The 23614-nt window shown below is 42.1% G+C and overlaps 2 protein-coding genes and 1 long non-coding RNA gene across 5 annotated transcripts in view; 2 read left to right on the forward strand and 1 right to left on the reverse strand.

Moving 5' to 3' along the window:
* LOC106826809 (proton-coupled amino acid transporter 2) overlaps window positions 1-7257 on the forward strand; it is a 28034-nt gene extending 20777 nt beyond the window's left edge. For both annotated transcript variants that reach the window (XM_070517181.1, XM_014834311.3), the window contains 2 exons: window positions 179-348; window positions 2808-7257. In XM_070517181.1, the coding sequence (XP_070373282.1) occupies window positions 179-348; window positions 2808-3079 (442 nt within the window). In that variant the 3' untranslated portion in view covers window positions 3080-7257. The remainder of the gene's footprint in view (window positions 1-178; window positions 349-2807) is intronic.
* Window positions 368-20068, reverse strand: LOC139046147 (uncharacterized). The gene is made up of 3 exons (XR_011505755.1): window positions 19987-20068; window positions 1631-1815; window positions 368-882 (listed from the first exon to the last, which is right to left on the reverse strand). It is a non-coding gene; the product is annotated as an uncharacterized lncRNA (long non-coding RNA).
* Window positions 9947-23614, forward strand: part of SLC36A3 (solute carrier family 36 member 3) — a 37855-nt gene continuing 24187 nt past the window's right edge. Inside the window, exons 1-4 of one of the 2 annotated variants that reach the window (XM_070517182.1) lie at window positions 9947-12660; window positions 14671-14705; window positions 15332-15343; window positions 21974-22064. In XM_070517182.1, coding sequence (XP_070373283.1) covers window positions 12553-12660; window positions 14671-14705; window positions 15332-15343; window positions 21974-22064 — 246 coding nt within the window. In that variant the 5' untranslated portion in view covers window positions 9947-12552. Of the gene's footprint in view, window positions 12693-14670; window positions 14706-15331; window positions 15344-21973; window positions 22065-23614 lie in introns of both variants that reach the window. The other variant, XM_014834312.3, reaches the window with a different exon arrangement.

Raw genomic sequence — 23614 nt, forward strand, 5'->3', positions numbered from 1 at the left:
AATCCATGATGCTTCACTGTATTTCACTGCGTGCTCTGCTCTGACTCCCTCTTGGCTCTCAGAAGGCCCCTCCTCATCATTTTCAGACAAGGAAACTGCAGCCCAAGGTAGAGGTCCAAGGAGACCGGGTCTCAGAGCGTGGTGGCCTCAGAGAGCATTGCTCTGGTTTGTCCTGCAGGCTGTACCAGTCCGTCAAGCTCCTCTACGTCTTCGGCATCCTGTGCAGCTACTCCTTGCAGTTCTATGTCCCTGCAGAAATCATCGTCCCCTTCGCTGTCTCCCGCGTGTCCAAGCGCTGGGCGCTGCCTCTGGACTTGTCCATCCGCCTCGCCATGGTCTGCCTGACATGTGAGTAGAAGGCCGAGTGAAATGTTGCTCTTTTCCTGAGATCTATCAGGAATCAGCCAGATGGTGAAGGATGGTCAGGAACCAGCGCTGATTGAGCACTAACTATTTCAGTGATCATGCTAAGGCTTTCCAAGTAGTAGCTCGTTTAAGCCTCAGGAACAACCCAATTCTTACATGTCCCTAATTACACAGATTTACTGGTGTCTAGCCTAAGGGAGGGACACAGCTTATGGAACAGTAATCATAATGATAAGAGCTGATATTTATTAAACACCTACTGTGTGCCAGCCACTGTGCTAAGCTCTTTTTAGTCCATATTTCACAGTATTGTATTCAGTTCTGCAGGAACTCTTACAAGGTAGGACTCTGAAAAACCCTACTTTACAAGTGAGAAAACTGAAGCAGGGAGTGATAAGTAATTGCCAGGGAAGTTCTAGAGGTGGGATTTGAACCCAATTCATCTAAGTCCAGAGCCAGCGCCAGTCACCTCCAGGACAGACGTTGCATATGGCGGCAGAGGCGTGTCATTTGACCCTAACAAATAAAAAATTTATGTCAACATTAAAAATGTGGGACATCTCATATACAAATCCAGATTTCTAATATTTTTTGGGAAAAAACCCAAAATAATTTGGCAAGCCTAGGGTCACATTCCCCATTGGCAGTGGTCAACTGGATTTGCCCCCAGGATGGGCTTGCGCTCACCTGTTGGCTTCAGCTCACTCACCCCCTCGCAGCCCTCCCCGTGCTCTAGGCCCCACGATCTGGGGTGCCCCATTCCTGCAAGTATTTTTTCAGGGGCAAAGGGGATGGTAGAGATTCCTGCATTGAGTGAGACCATGGCCCAGCTCTCCCTAAGGCCCCTTTTAATTGTGATCCAAGAATGTCCCATGAAGAGATTGCGGCTTTTTGCTGTAGACCAACCTGTATAATTCATTGCATACTGGTTTTCTTTCTTTGAAGTGATTTGTTCCAATTTACCGTAAAAGGCAGGGACATGACCATTCAGAACCCCAGAGAGATCAAGGAGTTTATCCCAAACAAGAAGATAGCAATTCCTGAAGGCTAAAACTGCAGCTTCTGCGTGCATTGCCCCAATCAATGCATATGAGTAAATAAATTGACGTAATAATAAAGATAACTTTTCAGAGAGTTTTACATCAATTAACTCATTTAAAACTTTAACACCATGTGCAGTATAAACCATAATACCTAAGGATAAGTATCATTTAGCCCCATTTTCTGGATGAGGAGACAAGCTAAGAAACAGGCAGAGACTTACCCAAGACCACATAAAGAGAAGGCGGACTTCTGCCTCCCAGACCTGTTTTCCCTCTGCTGGACCACACTTCTGCTCGCCCACACTTCTGCTCCACAGGAGGCCTGGGCAGGGCTTCTGCGTTTTCTTGGTGAAAATTTTTCATCCAGTAAAATAAAAAATGGAAAAGCCCAGGCCTGTAAAGCATCCTATTTAAAAAAACACAATTTCGAAATCTTTAGCTTTTCCTGTTTTTGTTGGATGTTTTCTGACATGTATGAAACCTAGCGAAGACACTCTTTAAAAGAGACCCCGTGACCTTGTTCCAACTGAAGGCCTCTTTCTCCTACAAATAACTTCACATTCTAATCATTTGCAAGTAACAGGAGCTTGTAGTCATGTTAAGTATTAGAAAGTTAGCCCTACGAAGGGAGGGTTGTTTTTTAGAATTTTTGTGTGTTTTGTATACCCAAACAGCTAGGGCAGTTCCAAGCACTGTTATTTAAGTGTTATTTTTTAAGTAAGAGCTTAATCGTTGTTGAATACGTAGGGTTTTAAAATGTGCCTCAGTGGCATAAAAATTATTTTAAGCTAAAAACATTTTTGAACAAACAGAAGCCACAGGGGGGAAAAAAAAACCACAGCCGCCATAAATGCCCTCTCTGGGAGGTTTTCAGACAGAAAGGAGACTAACCATTCTCTTGAGTGAGTAGTTACTTAAATGAACTTATCTGACACTGTCATGCCTTCTTGTTCTTGTGTAGCAGCCCTTTCTGCCCCTCCCCCTTTCCCCTTTTGAAATGGGTGTATAAAGCCCTGTCTTTAGCTGTTCAGACAGCCAGTTCATGTGAAGGCTCCCTAGACTAAATAAACTTTGTCTTTTCTCCTGTTAATCTGTCTATTGCCACTTAAATTCGCAGGCCCCCCTTACTGAACCTAAGTGGATAGAGGGAAAGTTTTACCTCCCAACAATATGAGTGTATATGTTTGTAGCATGATTAGAAGGAGACATACCAAATTTTTAATGTGTCACCTCCAGTGAACGTGATCGGGGGTATTACAGAACTTTCAACTGTTTCTTTATGTAACTGAATGTATGAAAAACAACTAGTTTATGTTCTAAGAAAAAGATTTTTAAAACAAACTGCAAAAGCTTGTGTAAGCCTGGGATGATGCATCCATCCTGTATCATCTCCCGCAGGCATCTTGGCCATCCTCATCCCACGCCTGGACCTGGTCCTCTCCCTGGTGGGCTCCATGAGCAGCAGCGCCCTGGCCCTCATCATCCCTCCCCTCTTGGAGATCACCACCTACTACTCGGAGGGCATGAGCCCTCTCACCATCATCAAGGACGTCCTCATCAGCATCCTGGGCTTTGTGGGCCTAGTGGTGGGGACCTACCAGGCCCTGGACAATCTGATCCAGCCAACAGACCATCTCACCATTTCCAACTCCACCATTTTTACTCAGTGAGAATGGTGCTGCTCCTTACCTGCCAGCATCTGACTTTTAATGACATGGATCTCTTTTATATGCATTATCTTTATTTTGCTACTTTCCCTTTTCTCTGGGCGAAGTCACGCTGAAACAAACAAGCATTCACCAGCTACAAGGTCTAGATGGTAATTTTTAAGTTTTTTTGTTTGTTCTGTTTCTTTCCATCTCTAGCTTTCCACTATGTTGAGAGCTCTCCCATGGAAGGCTCTTGATTCCGTCCAACTTTTTGGCAATTTACGCAGTGAATTTCATACCTTGAGTGGGGCTATGCAAGAAGAGGCCACCAGAGGGCACCCAAGTGGCAGCAGCTGGCGGAAAGAGGAGCAGGCAGCTAAGGCTGACCCCGATTTGGTAGAAGCAGCGTTTCCCCTTTTCCAGATCTGTTCAAAGAGCGAAGACTAGGAGTGGGGACACAACTTATAATCCAGAAAAATGTGCTCAGCTCCAGCGTCGAGATGGATAGGGCCAAGAGGTCCGTGTGTAAGCTGCAACTCTCAGGCAGAAAGGAGCCATCATATTTAAGTCAAGAGCAATAAACTTTCTAAACCAGTGGATAAAGTTTTGTCCCAGTTCAAAGATCCCGACACTGGATTAAGCATGTCCATGGAAGCCTGGAAGTAGATTTGCCAATGGCAGAGGAGAAGGCAGTAGACAATGACCTGATTCGGCATTATTTCCCTCTTAATTTTTGCAACAAGCTTTCTTGATTACCAACTGTGTGCCAAGCATAGTTCTTGTAGTAGATTCCAAAACTGGCCATAAATTCCTCTTGACAGTGTGACTTTGTAGCTCCTTGCATCAAGAGATGAAATCTATATCTCTACCCCTTGAGCCTGATCTTGGCCTTGTGACTTCCTTTGGTCAATGGGACATGAGTAGCTGTGATGTAAGCAGAAGTTTGGTGATGGCTTGTACATCGAGACCTTCATCTCTTGCTGTATTATGGAGCCAAGACCACCACATAAAGAAGGCTGACTAGCCCACTGGAGGATGAGAGACCATGTGGAGCAGAAACAAACCATCCCAGTTGAACCCCGTCTCCCTGATCAATCAACCGGCCAACTTCCAGACACATAAGTGAAGCCATCCTAGACTAGACCCAGCTCCAGTCAAGCTGATCCAGACCATGAGAGTTGCCAAGATGATCCACAAAACTGTGAGGTTTAATAAACGTTTGTGGTTTTAAGTCAAAAGGTGTGGGAGTTTTTATGCAGCAAAAGCTAACTGATACATCACTCTAAAGGAGATATACCAGTGAGTGAGAAAAGAATCCCTGCCCTCCAGAAGCTGGTCTACTGTCCACTGGGGAAGAATGACAGGTAATCAACTAAGTTGATGCCGTCATGGGTCCTTATAAGGGCAGGGGAACACTGACTGCTCTGGAGCGCTAAGGATGACTTTGCACAGGTGGTGCCATGGAGTCAGATTTTGCATAGAACTTGGATCTCTCAACACTGCATCTGGCCCTCCTTCCACTCAGTCCTGCTGCCCTGACATTCCAGTGTCTTTTCTCATGTCTGACCTTGGCTGGCAGCCGGTGAACCTGAGACACAGCTTCAACCTTCCTGGTGGTGTTTGCTCCCTCCCTGCCCCCTAAAATTGGGAAGATGCCCCTAGATAACCGAGTAGACATTATAGGCAGATCTGTAGTCCCAGGGGACTCTCTGGTTTATGGGAGGGACCTGTGCTTCTTTCAGCCTCAGTTTTCAGAGAATATTTGAAAAAGCCCTTTCTGTTTATTTTCAACCATCGTCCTCCCTGTGCCGCCTAGGGAAGATGTGGGGAGTGTCTGCCCTGATTCCCAAATCCTGATCTGCTCCTTTTGTGTTTTGCTTTCTACCTAGTAGACTTCTAGAAGGTCCTTCGTGAGCACAGACCCCTTTCAGGTGGGGAAAGGGCCGGCTGACCGAACCCAGATCCCTAGTCTGCAGAGGACCTGCTGGGAGATGGGACACCCATCACCTGTGCAGTGGTCCACAGCCTACCTGGTCAGCGGGGTGGCTCATCATTTCCACCCTGCACTTCTCTGTTTCATCGGTGGACCCAAAGGACTGCCACTGATTGGTTCAGAGCCACAGCAAAGCCGTCATCCTCTCTCTGAACTTGTCTCTCCCACCCTGCTCCATCATTACCCACCCATCCTTGCTAAGTTTAAGATTGCCTTCTCTGTCATCAAAGGATGGTCACACTCATTCTCCTTACTGTGTAAGATGATCAGGTTAATCTTATCATTTAGACCAATCTGGCTACAGTTAAATCTTGGAAAGAAAAAAATAAATTTTGCAACATTAACCAATAAAAGCAAGCTGGGGAGACTCATTAGTAATTGTCAGCAATTCTAAAGAATCCCAGCTGCTAGAATTGTGTTTGAGTGGTGGGAATATTAAAATTTTTTAATTGTTTGGTACTGGTTTTTACAAACACGCACACTGCCTTCCCGCCATTTAACTTACTGATTCTTTAACTTTTGAAGTTTGCTCTTGAATCAAGGATCGTTGAAAATCCCTCCTTCTTTCCCTAAGTGAGCACTGAGTGTTTTGCGTGGGATTCTCTCCTTCAATCCTTACAATGACCCTGTGAGGTATATGCCGTCATTGTCCTCATTTTCATATAGGGAAACAGGTGCAGAGATATTAAGTAACCTGCGGACGACAAATGTAGCGACAGATGGGTTCAGGACTCAAACATTTATGCACCAACACCCCTCACTGCTTTGTAGAGCCTAAGAGGGACCTGTGAATGGTGACAGTTAAAGCGAAAAATCAGAAAAATGTGTTCGGAAAGTTACACATTTTTAAAAATTAAAAACCCAGCAGCGTCTCTTTATGAATAAGAAGTTAGACATGAAGTGAAGAAGGGGTTTGTGGGCACTGTCTGATGGATCAGGAGCAAAGCAGGGTTTCCTCGCCACCCTGCAGTCCTGCCTGATGCTATTGAAACTTCCAGGCATAAGGAGCGAAGAACGTCTCCCCTACTTTTTCTACAAAGGTGTCCTGGGGCTGATACCAAAATCTGACAAAGTACACACAAAAACCATGACCAAATAAATATAAATACAAGCTCCTGTATATAAAAAATATACTAAAAAATAGCGAATAGAATCTGGCAGCATATGAAAAGAACAATACACCACGGAGCTTTCCCTATGAAACGCAAAATGATTCGACGTTAATAAATCCATCACCGTGGATAGCATCTGAGATCGGGCAAGAAACACCGGTCATTGATAGGTTCTGAAAAAAGCATCAGTAGAATCTCGGGATGCAATTTTTAACTTCCAAAGGAAACTCTTCATATTATAAACATGTAAGAAAGTTAACATGATCTGAGGAGGAGGGAGAAAGCAATCTCAGAGGCAGCACCATAGTTAACAGGGAAACACTAAAAGCAGTTTCAGCCAAGGGTGAAATTAGAAAAGGATGTTTGATGTCACTATGTTAACAACACAAAGAATAACGTGAGGTATAAATTTTGGAAAGAAAGAAGGAATATTATTTGCGGTGCCATTACCTGGGAAGCTCAGGAGAACCCACGGCGTGCTTTTAGACACAGAAGGAGCCAGTGAGGTGGGCAGTAACAAAATCTGCAAAATCGTATCTTTCCTACATGCTAATCATGATGAAAAAATAAAATGGGGAGGCAGAAAGAGAAAACAAAACACAGCGATAGAAAACAAAAGCACCTAAGTACAAATTCTTTAAATGTGCTGTATGTACATGAAGAAAATAAAAGTCGACTGAGAGGCAAAAATCCAGACTTGCATAAGTAGAGTCAGAACACGTGCTTTAGATGGGAAAACTATCTTGTAAGTCTGGTCATTTGGCCCAATTAAATCTGTCAGTCTAACTTAATCTCAATAAAATGCCCAACTAGATTTCCTGGGGTGGGGGAAGAATTTGGCAGATTCTTAAGTTCATCTAGAAGAATTAATGTAGGGGGGATAAAGAAAAATTATGAAAAAGATAAGGAGAGTGGACCTTTCCTATTAGATATTAAATATATCGTATAATTAAAAAAATTTGGCACTAGCATTAGAAAAGACTTATCAGTAGAAAAAGACAACACGAAAGCAGATCTAAGCATGCACAAGAATTTTATTATATGTTGACGGGAATCTTTCAAATAAAATGGGAAAAGGATAGATTACTCAATAAGTGATGCTGGGGAAACTAGTTAGCCATTAACAGATTAACAACAGCAGCAGTAACAATGCATTGGCTGCTTATCAGATGCCAAGAACTGTTCTAAATGCTGTACACATATTAACTCATTCAATCTTCCTAACACTCCTCTGACATTAGTGTTACTACTATACCCCTTTACAGATAAGGCACAGAAAGGTTAAGTGACTTGGCCAAACCACACAGCTAATAAGTGGCAGAGTCAGGATTCTATGAAACATTAAAAGTTAAATATTTAAAGGCAATAAATGAACAACCATTTAAAAATATGACATAACAAGAAATTATTTTATACCATTGAAGTAGTAAAGACCTTTTGGTATGAAATAAAAAACCAAAGTGAAAAAGATTAAGTAACTGAATCCAAACATATTTAAAATTTTGCATTTAAAAAGAACAGACAGGGGGCTGGCCCCATGGTCTAGTGGTTAAGTTCGGCACACTCTGCTTCAGCAGCCCAGGTTTGGTTCCTAGGCGGAGACCTACACCACCAAACTTATTAAACTTCATAAAACTGGAATCATGCATTGTCTGACTTTTTGTGACTGGCGTAGTTCACTTAGCATAACGTTCTGAAGGTTTATCCGTGTTGTAGCATGTGTCAGAATTTCTTCCCTTTTTAAGCCTGAATAATATTCCATTGTACATATATACCACATTTTGTGTATTCATTTATCTGTCAATGGACACTTGGATTGCTTCCACCTTTTGGCTGTTGTGAATAACACTGCTGTGAATACGGGCGTGCAAATATCTCTTTGAAATGATAATACAATTCTTTCACTTAATATATGTTACACAGGGGCTGGCCCTGTGGCCTAGTGGTTAAGCTCAGCATGCTCCACTTCGGCAGCCTGGGTTCGGTTCCCAGGCGCGGACATATACCACTTGTCAGCGGCCATGCTGTGGCAGCAGCCCACATACAAAATAAAGGGCGATTGGCACAGATGTTAGCTCAGGGCAAATTTCCCTCACCAAAAAACAACAGATAAAAACAGACAAAAGTAAATGAGTGAATAAATATTTGCAGACTATATGAAGACAAGGGGTAAATACCTAAATGCAAACACATACACCTTAATAATCCCCCCTTAAACAAAATAGAAAAATAGACAAAACCTCAAGCAGGCAATTCACAAGAGAACAAATGCAAATGTCCAAATTACAGAAGATGCTCATCTTCAATCATAACTAAAGAATTAGAAATTAAAGCAACAAGTCATTTTTACTTACCACATTACTAAATATTTTAAAGATTAATAAAAACTGGCACTGCCAGAATGTGGAGAAACTGACACTCAATTTTTTTGGTGGTTATGTATTTGGTACCAACTTTTCCAGAGGGCAATATGAATCAAAACTGAACATAAGAATATTATTTGACCCAACAATTCTATTCTAAGACTTCATTGCAAGGCAGCAATCAAATAAATGCTCAAAGCCATATTTATAAGGCTGCTCATCACAAGGTTGTCTATAAAACTGAAAAATTGGGCATGTCCTCTATATCCAATAGTAAGGGCTTACTAAATAAAATAAGGCACAAGAAGAAATCTATTCAACGAAGCAACTGGAACTCTCAAAAATTGCTGGTGGGAACGCAAAATAGTACAGCCACTTTGGAAAACAGTTTGGTGGTTTCTTATAAACATAAAAATACACAAGTAATCCTACTCCTAAATCTTTACCAGAGAAATAAAAACATTTGGCTGCACAAAGTTCTGTACATGAGTGTTTACAGCACTTTTATTCATAATTACCCAAAACTGAAAATAGTCCAAATGTCCATCAACAGATGAATGAATAAGCACATTATGGTACATCCATACAATGGAATACTACTCAGCCATAAAAAGGAACAAACTATGGATGCATCCAACAACATGGATGAAGCTTAAAAGCATTATGCTGAGTGATGCTAGACTTAAAAGCCTACATATTATATGATTGTATTTATGTAACATTCCGGAAGGGGCTAAATCATAGGGATGGAACACATCAACCGTTGCCAGGGGCTGGACGTTGGAGAAGGTTGACTACAAAGGGGCACAGGGAGCTTTTTGGAGTGATGGAAATGTTATGTAGATTGTACGTTAGTTACAAGACTGTACACATTTGTCAAAAATTGTTGAACTGTAAACTTCAAAAGGGTGAGTTTTTCTGGATGTAAATTACACCTCAATAAACCCCACTTTACAAATAAAACACTCACTAATCATTAAAAATTATTTCTTTTTAAGTTTTGTGAAGTGAATATATGTATAACATATTTTTATTTATTTATTTATTTTGCTGAAGAAGATTTGCCCTGAGCTAACATCTGTGCTAATCTTCCTCTATTTTGTACGTGGGATGCTGCCACAGCATGGCCGCTGACAAGTGGTGTAGGTCCACACCCAGGAAGCAAACCTGGGCTGCCGAAGTGGCGAACGCTGAGCTTAACCACTAGGCCACAGGGCCAGCCCCTGTATAACATATATTAAGTGAAAGAGTTGTATTATCATTTCAAAGAGATATTTGCACACCCGTGTTCACAGCAGTGTTATTCACAATAACCAAAAAGTGGAAGCAATCCAAGTGTCCATTGACAGATAAATGAATACACAAAATGTGGTACATATGTACAATGGAATATTATTCAGGCTTAAAAAGGGAAGAAATTCTGACACATGCTACAACACGGATAAACCTTCAGGACATTATGCTAAGTGAACTATGCCAGTCACAAAAAGTCAGACAATGCATGATTGCAGTTTTATGAGGTACCGAGAGTGGTCAGATCCTTAAAAACATAAAGTAGAATGGGGGGTGCTGGGGGAGGGGAATGGGGAGTCTTTTACTGGGTTTGGAGGTTCTGGAGATTGGCTGTACGACAATGTGCATGTATTTAACACGACTGAACCACACACTTAAAAATGGTTACAATGGTAAATTTTATGTTATGTCTATTTTACCACAATATTTTAAAAAGCTGATTTACAGATTAAGTTGGTGGTAGGAAGTGTGCCAGTGCTCACACGACGTCGTGGAAAAAGCGCATCAAAATGTGCCCAGCTCTTCTTTCTGGATGGTGGTGAGTGTCGCTTTCTTCTTTCTGCAGTTTTGAGTTTTGTTTTGCTTTGTTTTAAAACGAGCACAGCATTCATCAGAATCTATCACTGCCTGCGTATTTACTTGTTTATTGCCATCCTCCTACTTCCTACTAGAGCACAGACGCCTTGGGAAGGGGACCTTGGCTTGTCTTCATTGCTGAGTCCGCAGCGCCTCAAGCAGTGTAGGCTTTCACTAGTGAGTCTTACAGCAGTGGATAAACGCAATGGGGGAGGGAAATTATTTTCAACTTGAGAAAAAGTCCTCAGGGCGTCAGAGGAAGGAGAGGCTCCTGGAGTCAATTCTGTGTCGGGGCTAAGACTTGGCATGGGGAGCACTTTGGCCGCCAGGAATCTTTGTAAGTAGCTGTGCAGACCTTGCCAAATAAACATACAGTGGACACACAGTGTGCCCGGGCTGGCTCTGCAAAGTCCTCTTTAAGGCTAGACTTCGATGATGCCGATCCCATCCTTCCTCTCACTCACGCCAAGAACACTGGGATCCTCCATGACCCCTCTCTATCTTTTACATCCCACGTCAAGTCCATCAGCACGAGCCTTTGGCTTTACCTTTTAAAAATACCCAGAATTCAGTCACTTCTCACCACCTCCTTAGCTACCACCCTGGTCCACACCACTGTGGACTGTCACCTGGGTCATGGCAATAGCCTTCTGGATTCTTGCAAGAGCCTCCTAATTATCTCTCTGCGTTCATGCCCCAGCCTTCCAGTCTGCTCCCAACAAAATGGCCAGAAAGCTCCTGTTAAAATGCAAGTCATGTCCCTTCTCTGCTCAGAACCCTCCATGATCCCCCACCTCTCTCAGAGTAAAACCAAAAGCATTTCAGTTGCCTACAAGTTCCTGCCCACCCCATTCCATCCCTCTTCCATTACTTCCACTTACATTCATTGTGTCTCTGGTGTGACCATGTAATTTATCACCCAAACCAGGAAACTTTTGATACTGAAAAGAGGCACTATTAATAATTATGCCAGGGTAATAAGCACAAACCAGCACAAAACAGTCCTGGGCAAACCAGACATAAGTCTACTCTACTCCTCTCCCTTTACTTTGTGCACTTGGAGCCAGCCACATGGCCTTATTACCATTCTCAAAATAGCCCAGGCACCTTCCTGCCTCAGGACCTTTGCACTTACTGTTCCCTCTGCTTTAAGTTTCTTACTCAAGACATACATGAGGCATGCTCCCTCATTTCGTTCAGCTTTTTATCCAAATGCCACTTCCTTAATGAGGCCTTCTCTGACCACCCAATCTAAAGTTGCAAGCCCCCCCTCCCAAGCCAGCACTCCCCATTCCCCTTTCCTGCATTAATTTTCTCTGTTGTACTTATTACCAACTAACATATACTTGACATATTGTCTCGTTTATTGTCAGGCTCTTCACTAGATTGTCAGTTCCATGAGGGCAGAGATTATAATAGGTTTTCTATCCTAATGTATTCCCAGCATGGAGAACACTGCCTAGTATATATTAGGTGCTTAATAAGTATTTTTTGAATAAGTGATTTTTTTAAAAGTTTACTTACACTCCCTTCCAAATAGATGGCAGTCCACACACCCTTCCACCACAGAAATTTCAAGTAGGTGGCATTTGAACTGGGCTTTAAAAGCCCCTCTCCACCAGCATCCGGGGAAGGTGGTAGCCGGCTTACCCTCTGCTGGGCCACACCTGCCCCTGGGATCCCGGAGCGCCTTATTGGCCAGGCAGCCTCCATTGTGAGGTAGCTCTGGTTTCCTCCCTGACCAAGACAGATGAGCGCTGAGCCTGGCCCCACATCTGGGCACCAGACCTCCAGTCCAATGGTGCCTTCTTCCTCCCAGTCGCACTTGGCCCTCCAGCGCTAAGGGCTAAGCTGGGAGGGGCTGACAGCCCAGGCGAGTCCTGGCGTGTGGCCGAGCAATCTCAAGGGCACGGGGCATCTTCCTGAGATGAGACTCTCGTAAGTCCCCCAAAGCCAGGTGAGGCAGAGTGAACATCGGCTCCCCTGCCCCAGCGCTTCACGGAGTCACACGCTGTGGGCTTCAGCCAGGACCAACCACCCTCGGGAGTCAGCAGCCAGCCCCTCAGGCCTGTGGCCCTGGTTTCTCTGGAGAAAAACCCATGAGAGGCTGGGCTCAAGGCTGTGACAGGCCTTGACCTTGAGCCGCCGCCACCTACCATGTTGAAGACGTCATTGCTTGGAAGGGACTACAACAGTGAGCCCGACTCCTTGGATGATGGGTCCAAGTCCCCCTCAGAGAGTAGCAGCACCACCACTTCAGAGAATGTCCGTCCTGCTGAGGAAGCCAACCGACTAACGTAAGTGGCTGCTCTGCCCTTCCAGGTCTGAGGTCAGGTGCTGCTGCCTTCCTAGTTTTCTCTTCTTAGTACATTTATCCCCACTGAACAGGAGACGCACGGATGCAGAATGAAACCTGCAGAATCTCAGAAGGCTGATCCATGTGGCTCTGGGTATCACACCTGTTTCCCAGTTTTGCAAAGAACCCAGATGGAGTAGCCGTGCCCAACATGAGCTTCTCAATCCCAGGAACAATTTCTGTCTTAGGCTGGCTGCTCTTTCTTCCACAGTTCCAGTCTGCTTTCCTCTCCGTCTGCATCTGCTGTCACTCATATTCTCTCTCTCTCCTACAAAGCCATCCAGGAAACAAAAGGTCACCTCCAAGCCCCATATCCTTACTTTTCCTGCCATAAACTCAGACACATGGAACTTTTTCTTAGCACTTTATTGCCAGTCAGATTAGTATCTAGTAATCAGATCAGATAATAGCCATGGGCATAGTGAGATTGTAAATGACAATGCCCAGTGTTGATAAGGATGTAAGGAAATGCCCTCTCTCATTTCCTTTTGGGAAGAATTAAACTGGGATCTTTCTAGATGGCAATGTTATCATGTAGTCAAATCCTAACACATATTTATGTAAAATACGCAAATACGCTTTCTTTGAAAGTACATACACACACACACACACAACTGACAGTAGTGGCAGCTTCTGGTAAAAGAATTGGGAGACTGAGAAGCAGACAGAAATTTATACTCACTACATAAGGTTTTTGGTTCTTGTTTTTGTTTTACCTTTTGAGTTTCATTCTATATTACTTAGAGATTTTTTTAAAGTATAATTAAATATAAATAAATATATCCTTGGATCAATAATACCACTTCTAGGAATTTTTCCTAATGAGATAATAACACAGGTATGTGTAATAATTTTCTTGAAACACTGGTTATAATACTGACAATTCAGAAACAATAAGAGATTATTTAAATAAAGTTATGGTACAGACATACAGTAGAATACAATACAGACATTACAAGTCATGAAAGAAATCCATGGATGTGGTAAAGTGTGCAGAACACATTGTTCATAAAGAGAATTAGTTTAGGATAGAGTATTAGAATGGTTCTCCTGGCGTAAAATTGTGTGCATTTAAAAGCGAATAGGGATGCCCAGAGGAATGTTAATCAAAACGTTAAAAGTGGTTATTTCTAACTGGTGGAATTTCAGTATTTCCTTCTATAATGGCAGTGTATTGTTTTTCAAGGGAAAAATATAAAGCTAAGTTTTTTTAAAGTCCCCAGAGAGCTCCCAACATGCCTCTTACTCTCCAAGCTCTGATCTATGATGCTGTTAGCTAAGACGCAACAGTTTCTCCAAAGCCTTGTGTCACCTTTCACAAGAGATCTGATTCAAGAGGGGCAAGAAGCTGCCGTAGGAAAGAAGTGAGGGATGGAGGGCAGGAAGGGGAAAGAAAGAGCAATTTCTTTTGGAGAAATTACTACCAAAGAACTGACAAAAAAAAAAATTAGATCTTTTTTTTTTTTGCCTTCACATATTTTCCAATTGCAGTTTTCAAGAAATAAAAGTTACCTCATGGGAGTGAAGGGAATGACGGGTGCCCACAACCTTAGGTGAATAGACTGAACTAACAGAGATGCGGGAAGTCACGGAGGTCCTAAGGGCCACCCTGTTCTCTGGACCCAATCCTCTTCCTGGTCAGCATCGAAATGTAGAAGCCTGACACAGCCCTGACTCCCTAGCCAATGGAACAAAGACCTGGAGACATGAGCACCGTCTCTGTGGGAGCCCCTGTGTGACTTTGATGGGTTTATTTCTGCTTTCCCGGCTGCCCCCTGACAGTTCAAACACTGCACAAGGGGTCCCTCCAATGGCCTCCTGGAGGTATCCTGTCATTCCAGAAAGAGGGGGCACCTCTGTCTGCTTAAACCAGCCCTTGCTGGCTTTTCTTCTCTCAGCTCAGCTTCCTCTTCAAGGAGACTCTTTCTAACAGGTTAAAACCAAAGCAAAGGTGGTAGTGGTGGTGATATTGAACCTGAAGTGAGTTCACTCACCTGTTGCACAGCAAGCCAATCTCTGACACCGGGTGTAGTGGAAGAAGTAGGAATTTTATAATTGCACAGCACTGAGCAAGGAGAGAGGGCAGCTAACACTGAAATCCCAAACTCCCCAAAAAGCTAAAAGGAAGGGTTTTTATTTGGGGTTTTAGGTAGGGGAGGGGGAGCATATGGCCTTGCTTGTTGGAGCTTTCCCACCAGCCTGTCTTTGGCCTTGAAACACTTGCAGAGAGGAGGGAGCCTGTGACCTTGCTGGTCAGCAGCTTTCCCACCAGCCTGGATCTCTTTGTGGGGAGGAGATAATCCAGGTGCTTGTCCTTGATGGTGTCTGTCTCCATGGAGGATAGTGGATTCTGGAGCCAGAAAGCCAGAGAGTAAGCAGGGAATGAGTGTTTTGGTTTTAACCCCATATATGCTGGGTTTAATGTGGGTAAACTGATATCAGGGTCGGTATCAACTCCCCCCTATTTTATGTCCATCCCTCAATCTTGACGGTTTTGGGGCAGTGACTGATCTAGCTACTTCCTGCTGAAATGGGGCGTAGGTTGTTCCATCTCATTGAACCAGTCTTTTAATAAGGCAGTGATGCAATTGGGCTCCCGAAGTTAGGCCTGTATCATGTAAGTAAGTAAACAGGTATTTAATAAGAAGTTTTTCTAGAGAAACAAAAGAGGAAAAGAAGGTTAATGGTTGGAGCAAATTGTAAGCTAGTTCTTGAGCCCAGCGGGCAAACAATCAAGATTCCTGGAAGTCAGGGTTGAAGCATCTTTCCCAGTTTGAAATGTCTCTGATGGTGTCATCGGGCACTCAGGTAGCTTTCTGAGAGGCTCACCCAGCAGCAGACATGAATCTCTCTTAAGTTTATATTAGGTCCTTCAGCTTCAGTTTGCAAGGCTTCAGGAAAAAGGGCAGATTCAGATTTTAATTATTTTGAATGAAAATAATGGAAAAAACGGAAAACGTTAGTTTAGAGGTTTGTAGCCAGATATTTCAGGAGACTAGAAGAATCCAGGATCCAGTCTGGTTAACAAATGTAACAAAAATCTTAAAGACCATTGAAAGAACCAAAATCCAATATTCACAAATGTGTATTATAGCTTCCATTGAAACGTAATTTTTTTCTCTCTAAAATCACCCTCAATTTCACTAGACATAGCCAAATTAAGACGAACTGGCTTGCAAAATAAGTCTAGTTTTAATAAATTTGGCATAATTATTTACATAAGTACAGCAAGAATAGTCATTGATCATACAGGCTTCTTTAAATTCGCTTTGCTGGAACCTTATAAGGAATTTCAGGTTGAACTTTAAAGGCCTCTCGAAGCCAGGAAAGCCAAGTAAAGGATCTGTCAGTAGATTCTGCCAGCTGTACCTACAGATTTGGGTAAATTCCTCTCTTGACGAGGTCCCCAAAATATTGAGGTTCCTTGTATCTGCCAGAGGGAGCAACATTCTTTGCTCAACCTTACCAGGTTACTGAACCCATAAGCACAGTAACAGGCCAATATTTCCAAGTGGGTTTATTCCAGAATGTCAAGCTTCATTCCTCAAAAGCTGTCTTATCATATCTAAGTCTATGTTTCTCTCAAGTATGACATTCCAGTCAAAGCCTTGGCATTATAACCAGAGTTTTCAATTGTGTCCTGTTATAAGAAGAATAGATTCTTATTGACCTTATGCAAACAACCATATTGCTGTGAGAATAAGAATACTCACTCGTCAAGAGTTTTTTTACATTTTGGAGGGCTGAGATAGGGAGAAAAAGACAAATGCTTCAATTTTGTTTACAAATTGCTATAAATCATAGTTCCTTAAGAGAATAAAGAAAAAGCTTTTCTTAAAACTGAAAAAAAAAACCCCAAACATCAAAAATCAGCAAGATCTTAATCAAAAAGCTATAACAATTATAATCATCCTCATCAGTTTATTCTGTCCTGTGTGATTGGTTCTTGATCTTAATCTTCTGTCAGCAGTTTTATGAGGTCATGAGCTTTTCTGTTAGAGTCCTGTAATTTCTACCCAGTTTAGGTTTTTCGGTATGAACATTTATTAGAACCTGCACTCTAGAGGAAGCACCAGAATGCTTTTCATGAATTTTTCTGAAGATGAAACACATTTGCAAAAACATCAAACAACTGTCTCTAAATAACAAAACATCTAAAAGTGGCAATTTACAAAGACTTTCAACCATCTCTGTGATGGACAACATTTTCAGATAATAACCAGAATCATGGCTGACAATCAGAACAGATCAGAATTTTAGACAATTTTTAAAATACTTATATCAGTAACACTCATTCACACAATACCATTTAAGAAAATTTATCGTTACTTATTTGCCAACGCTTCCCATGTAATTTAACATACCAAACAAGCCTAATTCGTTTAGCATTTTTTCTTATAAGAAGACAGCAAATTTCTCTGAGAAGTTTCAGTGGCCCTCTGAAAATCCCCCAGAGAAACTTTCACTCTTCTTCCAGGTCCAAAGAAAGCTTTTTTATTTATTTGAATATTTTTGTGTGTGGGGGGGAGCTTGTCAAAAATATTAATATCTTTAAGCCACTTGTGCAGATAGGAAACAAAGCTCACTGCGAAACCATGTTCAGGTATCCATTCAAAGTGACCACAGAAACAGTCAAGGGGAAAAAGAGTTACAATAGTCAAAAAAAACCTTTCCATAGTCTTTTTATCAAGAGCAGATTAAAAGTTTAAGAAAATTATCCTTTCAAGAAAGAGGAAACCAAGTTTTAATTTGGTACCAGTTTACTCTTGACATAGAAATTTATTTACTTAATTGGGTTTACTTTAATCTTAGCCAACTTGACCATACATAAAACTCTCTAAAGCTTTACTTTTACAAGCCTTTCGTTACTTTTTTTTACATTCAGAATTTGTCCCAGTGCTTTAGGACAAATTTATCTTTCTTAACTCAAGAAACAAAAATATTTCCATTCTTTATACCTTTTTACTGAAAACATATATTTTACTTTCCTTGTATACAGACCTTTTAGACATGTTTTCTCATTGAAAATTTCTCAGCATACATAAAACGTTTATCAATAAACCTAAGAACTATTTAGTTTCTTTCATATAAGCAACCAAAGGGAGACATATATGCATAGTAGTTAATCTTTAATATTTTATCTTACGTGGAAATGACCTAGATACTCAATAAACTTTTATTATTTAACTTAACTTAGTAAAGCTATAGAGTTTAAGTTTCCAAAAAGATTTTGGAAGCTGTTTTTTAAGCATGCAGACTATAACACATAATTATTGTACTTAAAACTGTTACCCAGTTTTAACAATTATGTTTAAATTACTCTGGAAAACTTCATGTGACGTTAAAGCAGTTAACCATCATTTTAAGTTGCTTTAAGTACATACACCATAATACATATAAGTATCTTTAAAAAGTTTTACCAAAAACTTTTATCCTTTTTTACATTTATTTAGTTTACCTGTCTTTATCAATTATATTTAGATCATCTACAAAAATCTCAGGAGACCTTGAACAAAATTAGCTATTATACTGAGTTATTAGTTTTGCTGATAATCAGCACAGATCACATGAGTTCACTTGACCGGTAAACCCAGGCTGCATGACTGCATCGAGGGCTGACAACTCTGAGGACGTGTCTAGTTTAAATTAAATGAGCAAACGTAAATAGGATTTTATTTATCAAAGATCATTTTACATCATGTTAAATAACTGTCTCTTAGAAGTTTTGCATATTAGTTAAAGACTGAATTTCATTATGAGAGATTTTCAATCCTCTCTTTTCTGAAACAGAGGTCTCCAGAATGGCCCTACAATTCCAAATTATCTCAAAAGTTTACTTATTTTTACTTCTTTAATTTTAGATCAGGAATTTTGGGGGCATTGAAGTGAAGCTCAGCTTTCTGGGAAGCTCAGTGAGAGAGTAGACAAGAGCAGCAGATTGGGCTTTGGCTGCTGGCATGTTTACTTATTCAATTATTTTCTCTTAAAGAGGCAGTAAAGTATTTCTGATTCTATTTAGAAGCCTCAAAGGATTAAAACAGGCTTCCCATAGTTGCAGCTGGCTTTTCCAATTGCATACATCAGTTTGGGTGAACTGAAATTGGCCCATTTAAGTATACCAATTTTTATAAAACTTTATCTTAGTTTTACTAACTCTTATACTTTTAATTAGAACTTACATCAGAATTCCATTAACAAGTTTTGATTTTGCAACATTGTATAGGGGAAGCGTTCCCAGTTAGACTTAGCATTTCTTCGTAAAGCAAATATCCAGGCAAAGCTGACATAGCCTCTTCATATATTAGCTTAAAGACTTTAATTTTTATAGTTTTATTAACCTTAGTAGCCTAACTGTTGCCCCAATTAATTGCTGGTCAGGTTTTTCACTCTGATTTCTGCCTCCTGACCTTTTAAATTTTTTCACACTGGGTTGAACAGAACAGGTTTGTCTGATGTCCTTTAATGTTGGGGAGCGTATGGGGGGTCCCTTTAGCCCATCCAACCTTAGGCAGTGTTTTATTAAAAGCTTTGTTTTAACATTATGTCTGTTCCACTTATCCCATTTTTCTTTTTAATAACTAGCTAAAGATTTTTATCCCATTGGGATGAGTCCTGTGACTCTTTCTGATTTCTCTTTTTTAACTTAATGTTTTCATTAGCATCTGTAAGACTACGAGGAGCTGAGACCCCAAGTTTGATTAAGTTCTTAAGACTAGTCATTATAGTTTCCTTTTAATTTGGTCTTTTCGTAGGTACCAATAAAACAGCTATTTATCATAAGAGCTCTCTAAAAAGCTTCCCAACTTAAGGATCCATTGTTTGGCCATTTTTTTCTCTCTCTCTGGAGTCTAAAGAATATTGTGGCCACAAGATGTTACAAAAGAAAATCATCCCTCTTCAGACATTGGCTTATAGCTATAGGTCGGCCATCAGCCAAAGTTTTTCCCAAGGGGCTCTTAGGTGGAATAGATGTGGCACCTCCCATGTTAACACTTTTAAAAGGAAAGACAAACAGACAAACAACAACAAATACCAAACAAGCATGCTTCCCAAAAACACTCAGCCACAAATGGAATCCAAAACAAAGACCAAAACCAAAAATCAAAGTGCTTCCAGTCCCAGCTTAGTCCATGTCCTGCACTTGGGAGGTGCCCAACAAATGAAGATCTGCTACGCAGATATTCCCAAATGAGCAAGGACAAGGGACCTCCGTTGTGCACACCCAGGGGACTTACCAAAATCTGGCCCGGGCATCGTGACTTCAAAACAAGCAGAGCCCAGAGGGCTGCCAGGTACCCATTGTTTCCAGCCAGTCCTGTTGGAAAAGGTTAACACAAAGATGAAAACAAAGACTACCAGCTACTTACAAGAGACGTCTTCCTAAGTCCTAAACCTAGTTTCTTCCACCACCAAAGCAAAAGCACCGGGGGCCACTGATGTCTGGTTAGCAGCCAGTCGCTTGGGGCTGTCCCTGAGACAAGGAGCTCAGGTAGCTGTGGGACAGCTTCCAAGAGAGGCCTTTAGCCAGAGGCCGGTGTGCCACAGGTGAGATGTCCACTTGGGACATTGTCCCATCTGGGTCTCCAAATTGATATCGAACCTGAAGTGAGTTCGCTCACCCGTTGCACAGCAAGCCAATCTCTGACACGGGGTGTAGTGGAAGAGAGTGGGAAGTTTATTATTGCACAGTGCAAAGCAAGGAGACAGGGCAGCTAACGCTGAAATCCCAAACTCCCCAAAAAGCTAAAAGGAAGGGTTTTTATTTGGGGTTTTAGGTAGGGGAGGGGGAGCACATGGCCTTGCTTGTCGGAGCTTTCCCACCAGCCTGTCTTTGGCCTTGAGACTACTTGCAGAGAGGAGGGAGCCTGTGACCTTGCTGGTCAGCAGCTTTCCCACCAGCCTGGATCTCTTTTCAGGGAGGAGATAATGAATCTAGGTGCTTATCTTTGGCTGTGTCTGTTTCCATGGTGGATAGTGGACTCTGGAGTCAGGAAGCCAGGGAGTAAGCAGGGAAAAAGTGTTTTGGTTTAAACTCCATATATGGTGGGTTTAATGTAGGGAAACTGATATCAGGGCTGGTATCAATGGTGGTTATGATTGATGATGATAGTCGTGATGATCATGATGGTGGTGATGGTGATGAGGATGATGGTGAGGATGATGATGGTGATGGTGATGATCATGATGGTGGTGATGGTGATGAGGATGATGGTGAGGATGATGATGCCTCACATCTGCAGAGGACTTCGTGATTTCAAGATTCCTCATGTCATTACCTCTGTTGATTCTTACCGCATCCCTGGGAGGCAGGCATGGCAAGAATTATTCCCTCTCTTTTTTAGGCAGAAGAAGAAACAGAAGATGTAAGCAGCTAAGGGGCTTCTCAAAGTCACGACCAAACAAGTCGGTTAATGGCAGAGCTAGACCGCAGCCTCTGGTGCTCCTGCCTCTGGGTTAGCGCTCTTGCACGCAGCTTTTCATTTCACTTCCTTTTTGGTTCTCTTCTCATGATCCCCTTCCCACTCCCCCATCTCCCTGGTGGACTGACGGTGGACAGGAGCTGCCAGCACAGCGATGGAGAACATTTAGAACCCTTGCACCTAGCAGTCTGCCAGGCACATCGAAAGCACTCTGTATGTACAGTAGCCATTGTTAACAAGTTTTATCCAAGGCATAGCATGGAATAAGTTCAGAACAAAGAGTGATTGAGTAAATGGGTGAGGGGTCAGCTAGAACCGGTAAATACACCATATGTGGTAAGAGACTGTTTTTTCTAGTGAGTGAATTAATAAATGACCTGGCCCCGATACAGACTCTGTAAATTGAGGCAGTTGTTTTTAATTTTTTCATTGTCTACCTAAATGTCAGGCATGTGGTACGTCTCAATAAATACTGAGTGAATAAATCATAAATGAGATCATTTAATGAATTAATGAATAAACTGGTAAGGGAGTTATCCAGAATGGTAGCAATTTGTGTTAACTTTCTGTTTCAGAGCTTAGTGTGTGTGAAACATCTGTTGAGTCACCTGAACCAGTTCCAGCTCTGGACCAGACGTTCCAGCACAGATCCTGGGAACGGAGAGTTAAACCGGAGTCCACTTGGTCTGGTTTTGTTCTCTTCCCAACAGAGGGTGCTGGAGATGCTGGAAGGAGCTTGAGCACAGGGTCGCCTTTCCCATCCACTAACGTACCCTCTTGTCTTCCTCCTCTGTCCCGACAGGATGCTGCAAACCTTGATCCATTTATTGAAATGCAACATCGGCACAGGCCTCCTGGGGCTTCCCCTGGCCATCAAAAATGCCGGCTTACTGGTAAGATGGGAACTAGGTTTCCGCATTTGGGGTAAGGGGTCATGGCTCCCTAAGGCCTTCGCAGTGTTTATCAATGGACAGTTTGGGGGTACCCTCTGCAATAGAAATGACATACCACTCTGTATAAGTTTAAGGTATACCATATAATGACTTGACAATCATGTATTGTGAAATGATTACCACAATAAGTTTAGTTAACATCCATTTCCTCATATGGTTACAAAGTATATTTTTCTTCCTCATAATGAGAACTTTCAGGATCTACTCTCTTTGCAACTTTCAAATATACCATACAGCAGTGTCAGTTATAGTCAGCATGTTGTACATCGCATCCCCAGTACCTATAACTCGCATAACTGAGAGTTCCTATCTTTTGACGACCTTCATCCAATCCCCCCCACCCCACCATTCTTCTTAAAGACCCACCATACTCACATACCCATACAGAATCTATCTAGCCACAGTCCTCCCCACCCCCTGGGATTATATCCAGCCTATTTTATTCCGTTACATCAGCAGCCTGGTTGGTCCTTGCAGGCATTCGAGTGTGTGTGGCTCCTATTTCAAACCATCTGATTGATTGTGAGAAAGTGGCTTGGAAGATGAGGATGACGAAGGCTTCACCAGTCCCCTGACACTCCCAGTGCCATCCCACCTCAATCTCTTTCCTACGCTGCTCCCTTCTCCCTTGCTTCTGTCTTTTGAAATCTGCCTCCTCAGTAAATCTTGACTATTCTCTATTAAAATTAATGCCACCCTCACCTGGTGTTTTTCTAGAACTTCTATCTAGCTCTTCTGGAATTCTTTAGCACTTACAAAGATGAGACTACTAATTTTTTAAGCCTCGCTTACCTGAGAGCTCTGAGGGCAGGAACTCTGATTTTTCTGTACACCTCCCCACAATGCCTGCTGTAGAGACCAGCACACAGGAAGTCCCAGTTCATGTCTATTGAATTCAATTGGTGCCAGACAGGAGATTTCCATTTAGTTAATGCTACTTTCTCCTTCTCTGCAGGCCTCATAAGTGGCCCCCATCTCCAAAGACATATCAAGACCCTGGCTTCTTCTGAAATGACTTCCAATCTGTAGCAGTTCCAACCCAGAGACGAGACTCTCCCCTTTGGAATCCTGAGGGTTCTAGAACTTCTGAAGACTATTATTACCACAGAGCCCTCAGCCAAAGTGTCTTTGCCACTGTGGTATTTACTGCTTAAGATAGCTCTTTTAGCCTTGGGTTTTTGCTTCCTAAGAATCTTTAGATGATTTCTTTACCCTCCATCTCCCACCAGAACTTCTGACCATGATTCATCTGAGACATAAATACTGAGCACCTACCTGTGCGTTCTTAGGCCCCGGGAATATAAAAGTAAACAAGACAAAAAGTGTCTGCTCCATCGAGGCCACATTCTAGTGGAATCTAGCGATGCTCTTGATCTCTCATTTATTTCTTGTGATAGATAATGTTATCTCAGGTCACATCTATAAAGGCACATGTGTCCAGCACAAAGGAGGTGAGGGAGTCCCTCTTTAGGCCTTTCTGATCACATCTG

Source organism: Equus asinus, chromosome 9 (assembly GCF_041296235.1).
Source record: "Equus asinus isolate D_3611 breed Donkey chromosome 9, EquAss-T2T_v2, whole genome shotgun sequence".
NCBI lineage: Eukaryota > Metazoa > Chordata > Mammalia > Perissodactyla > Equidae > Equus > Equus asinus.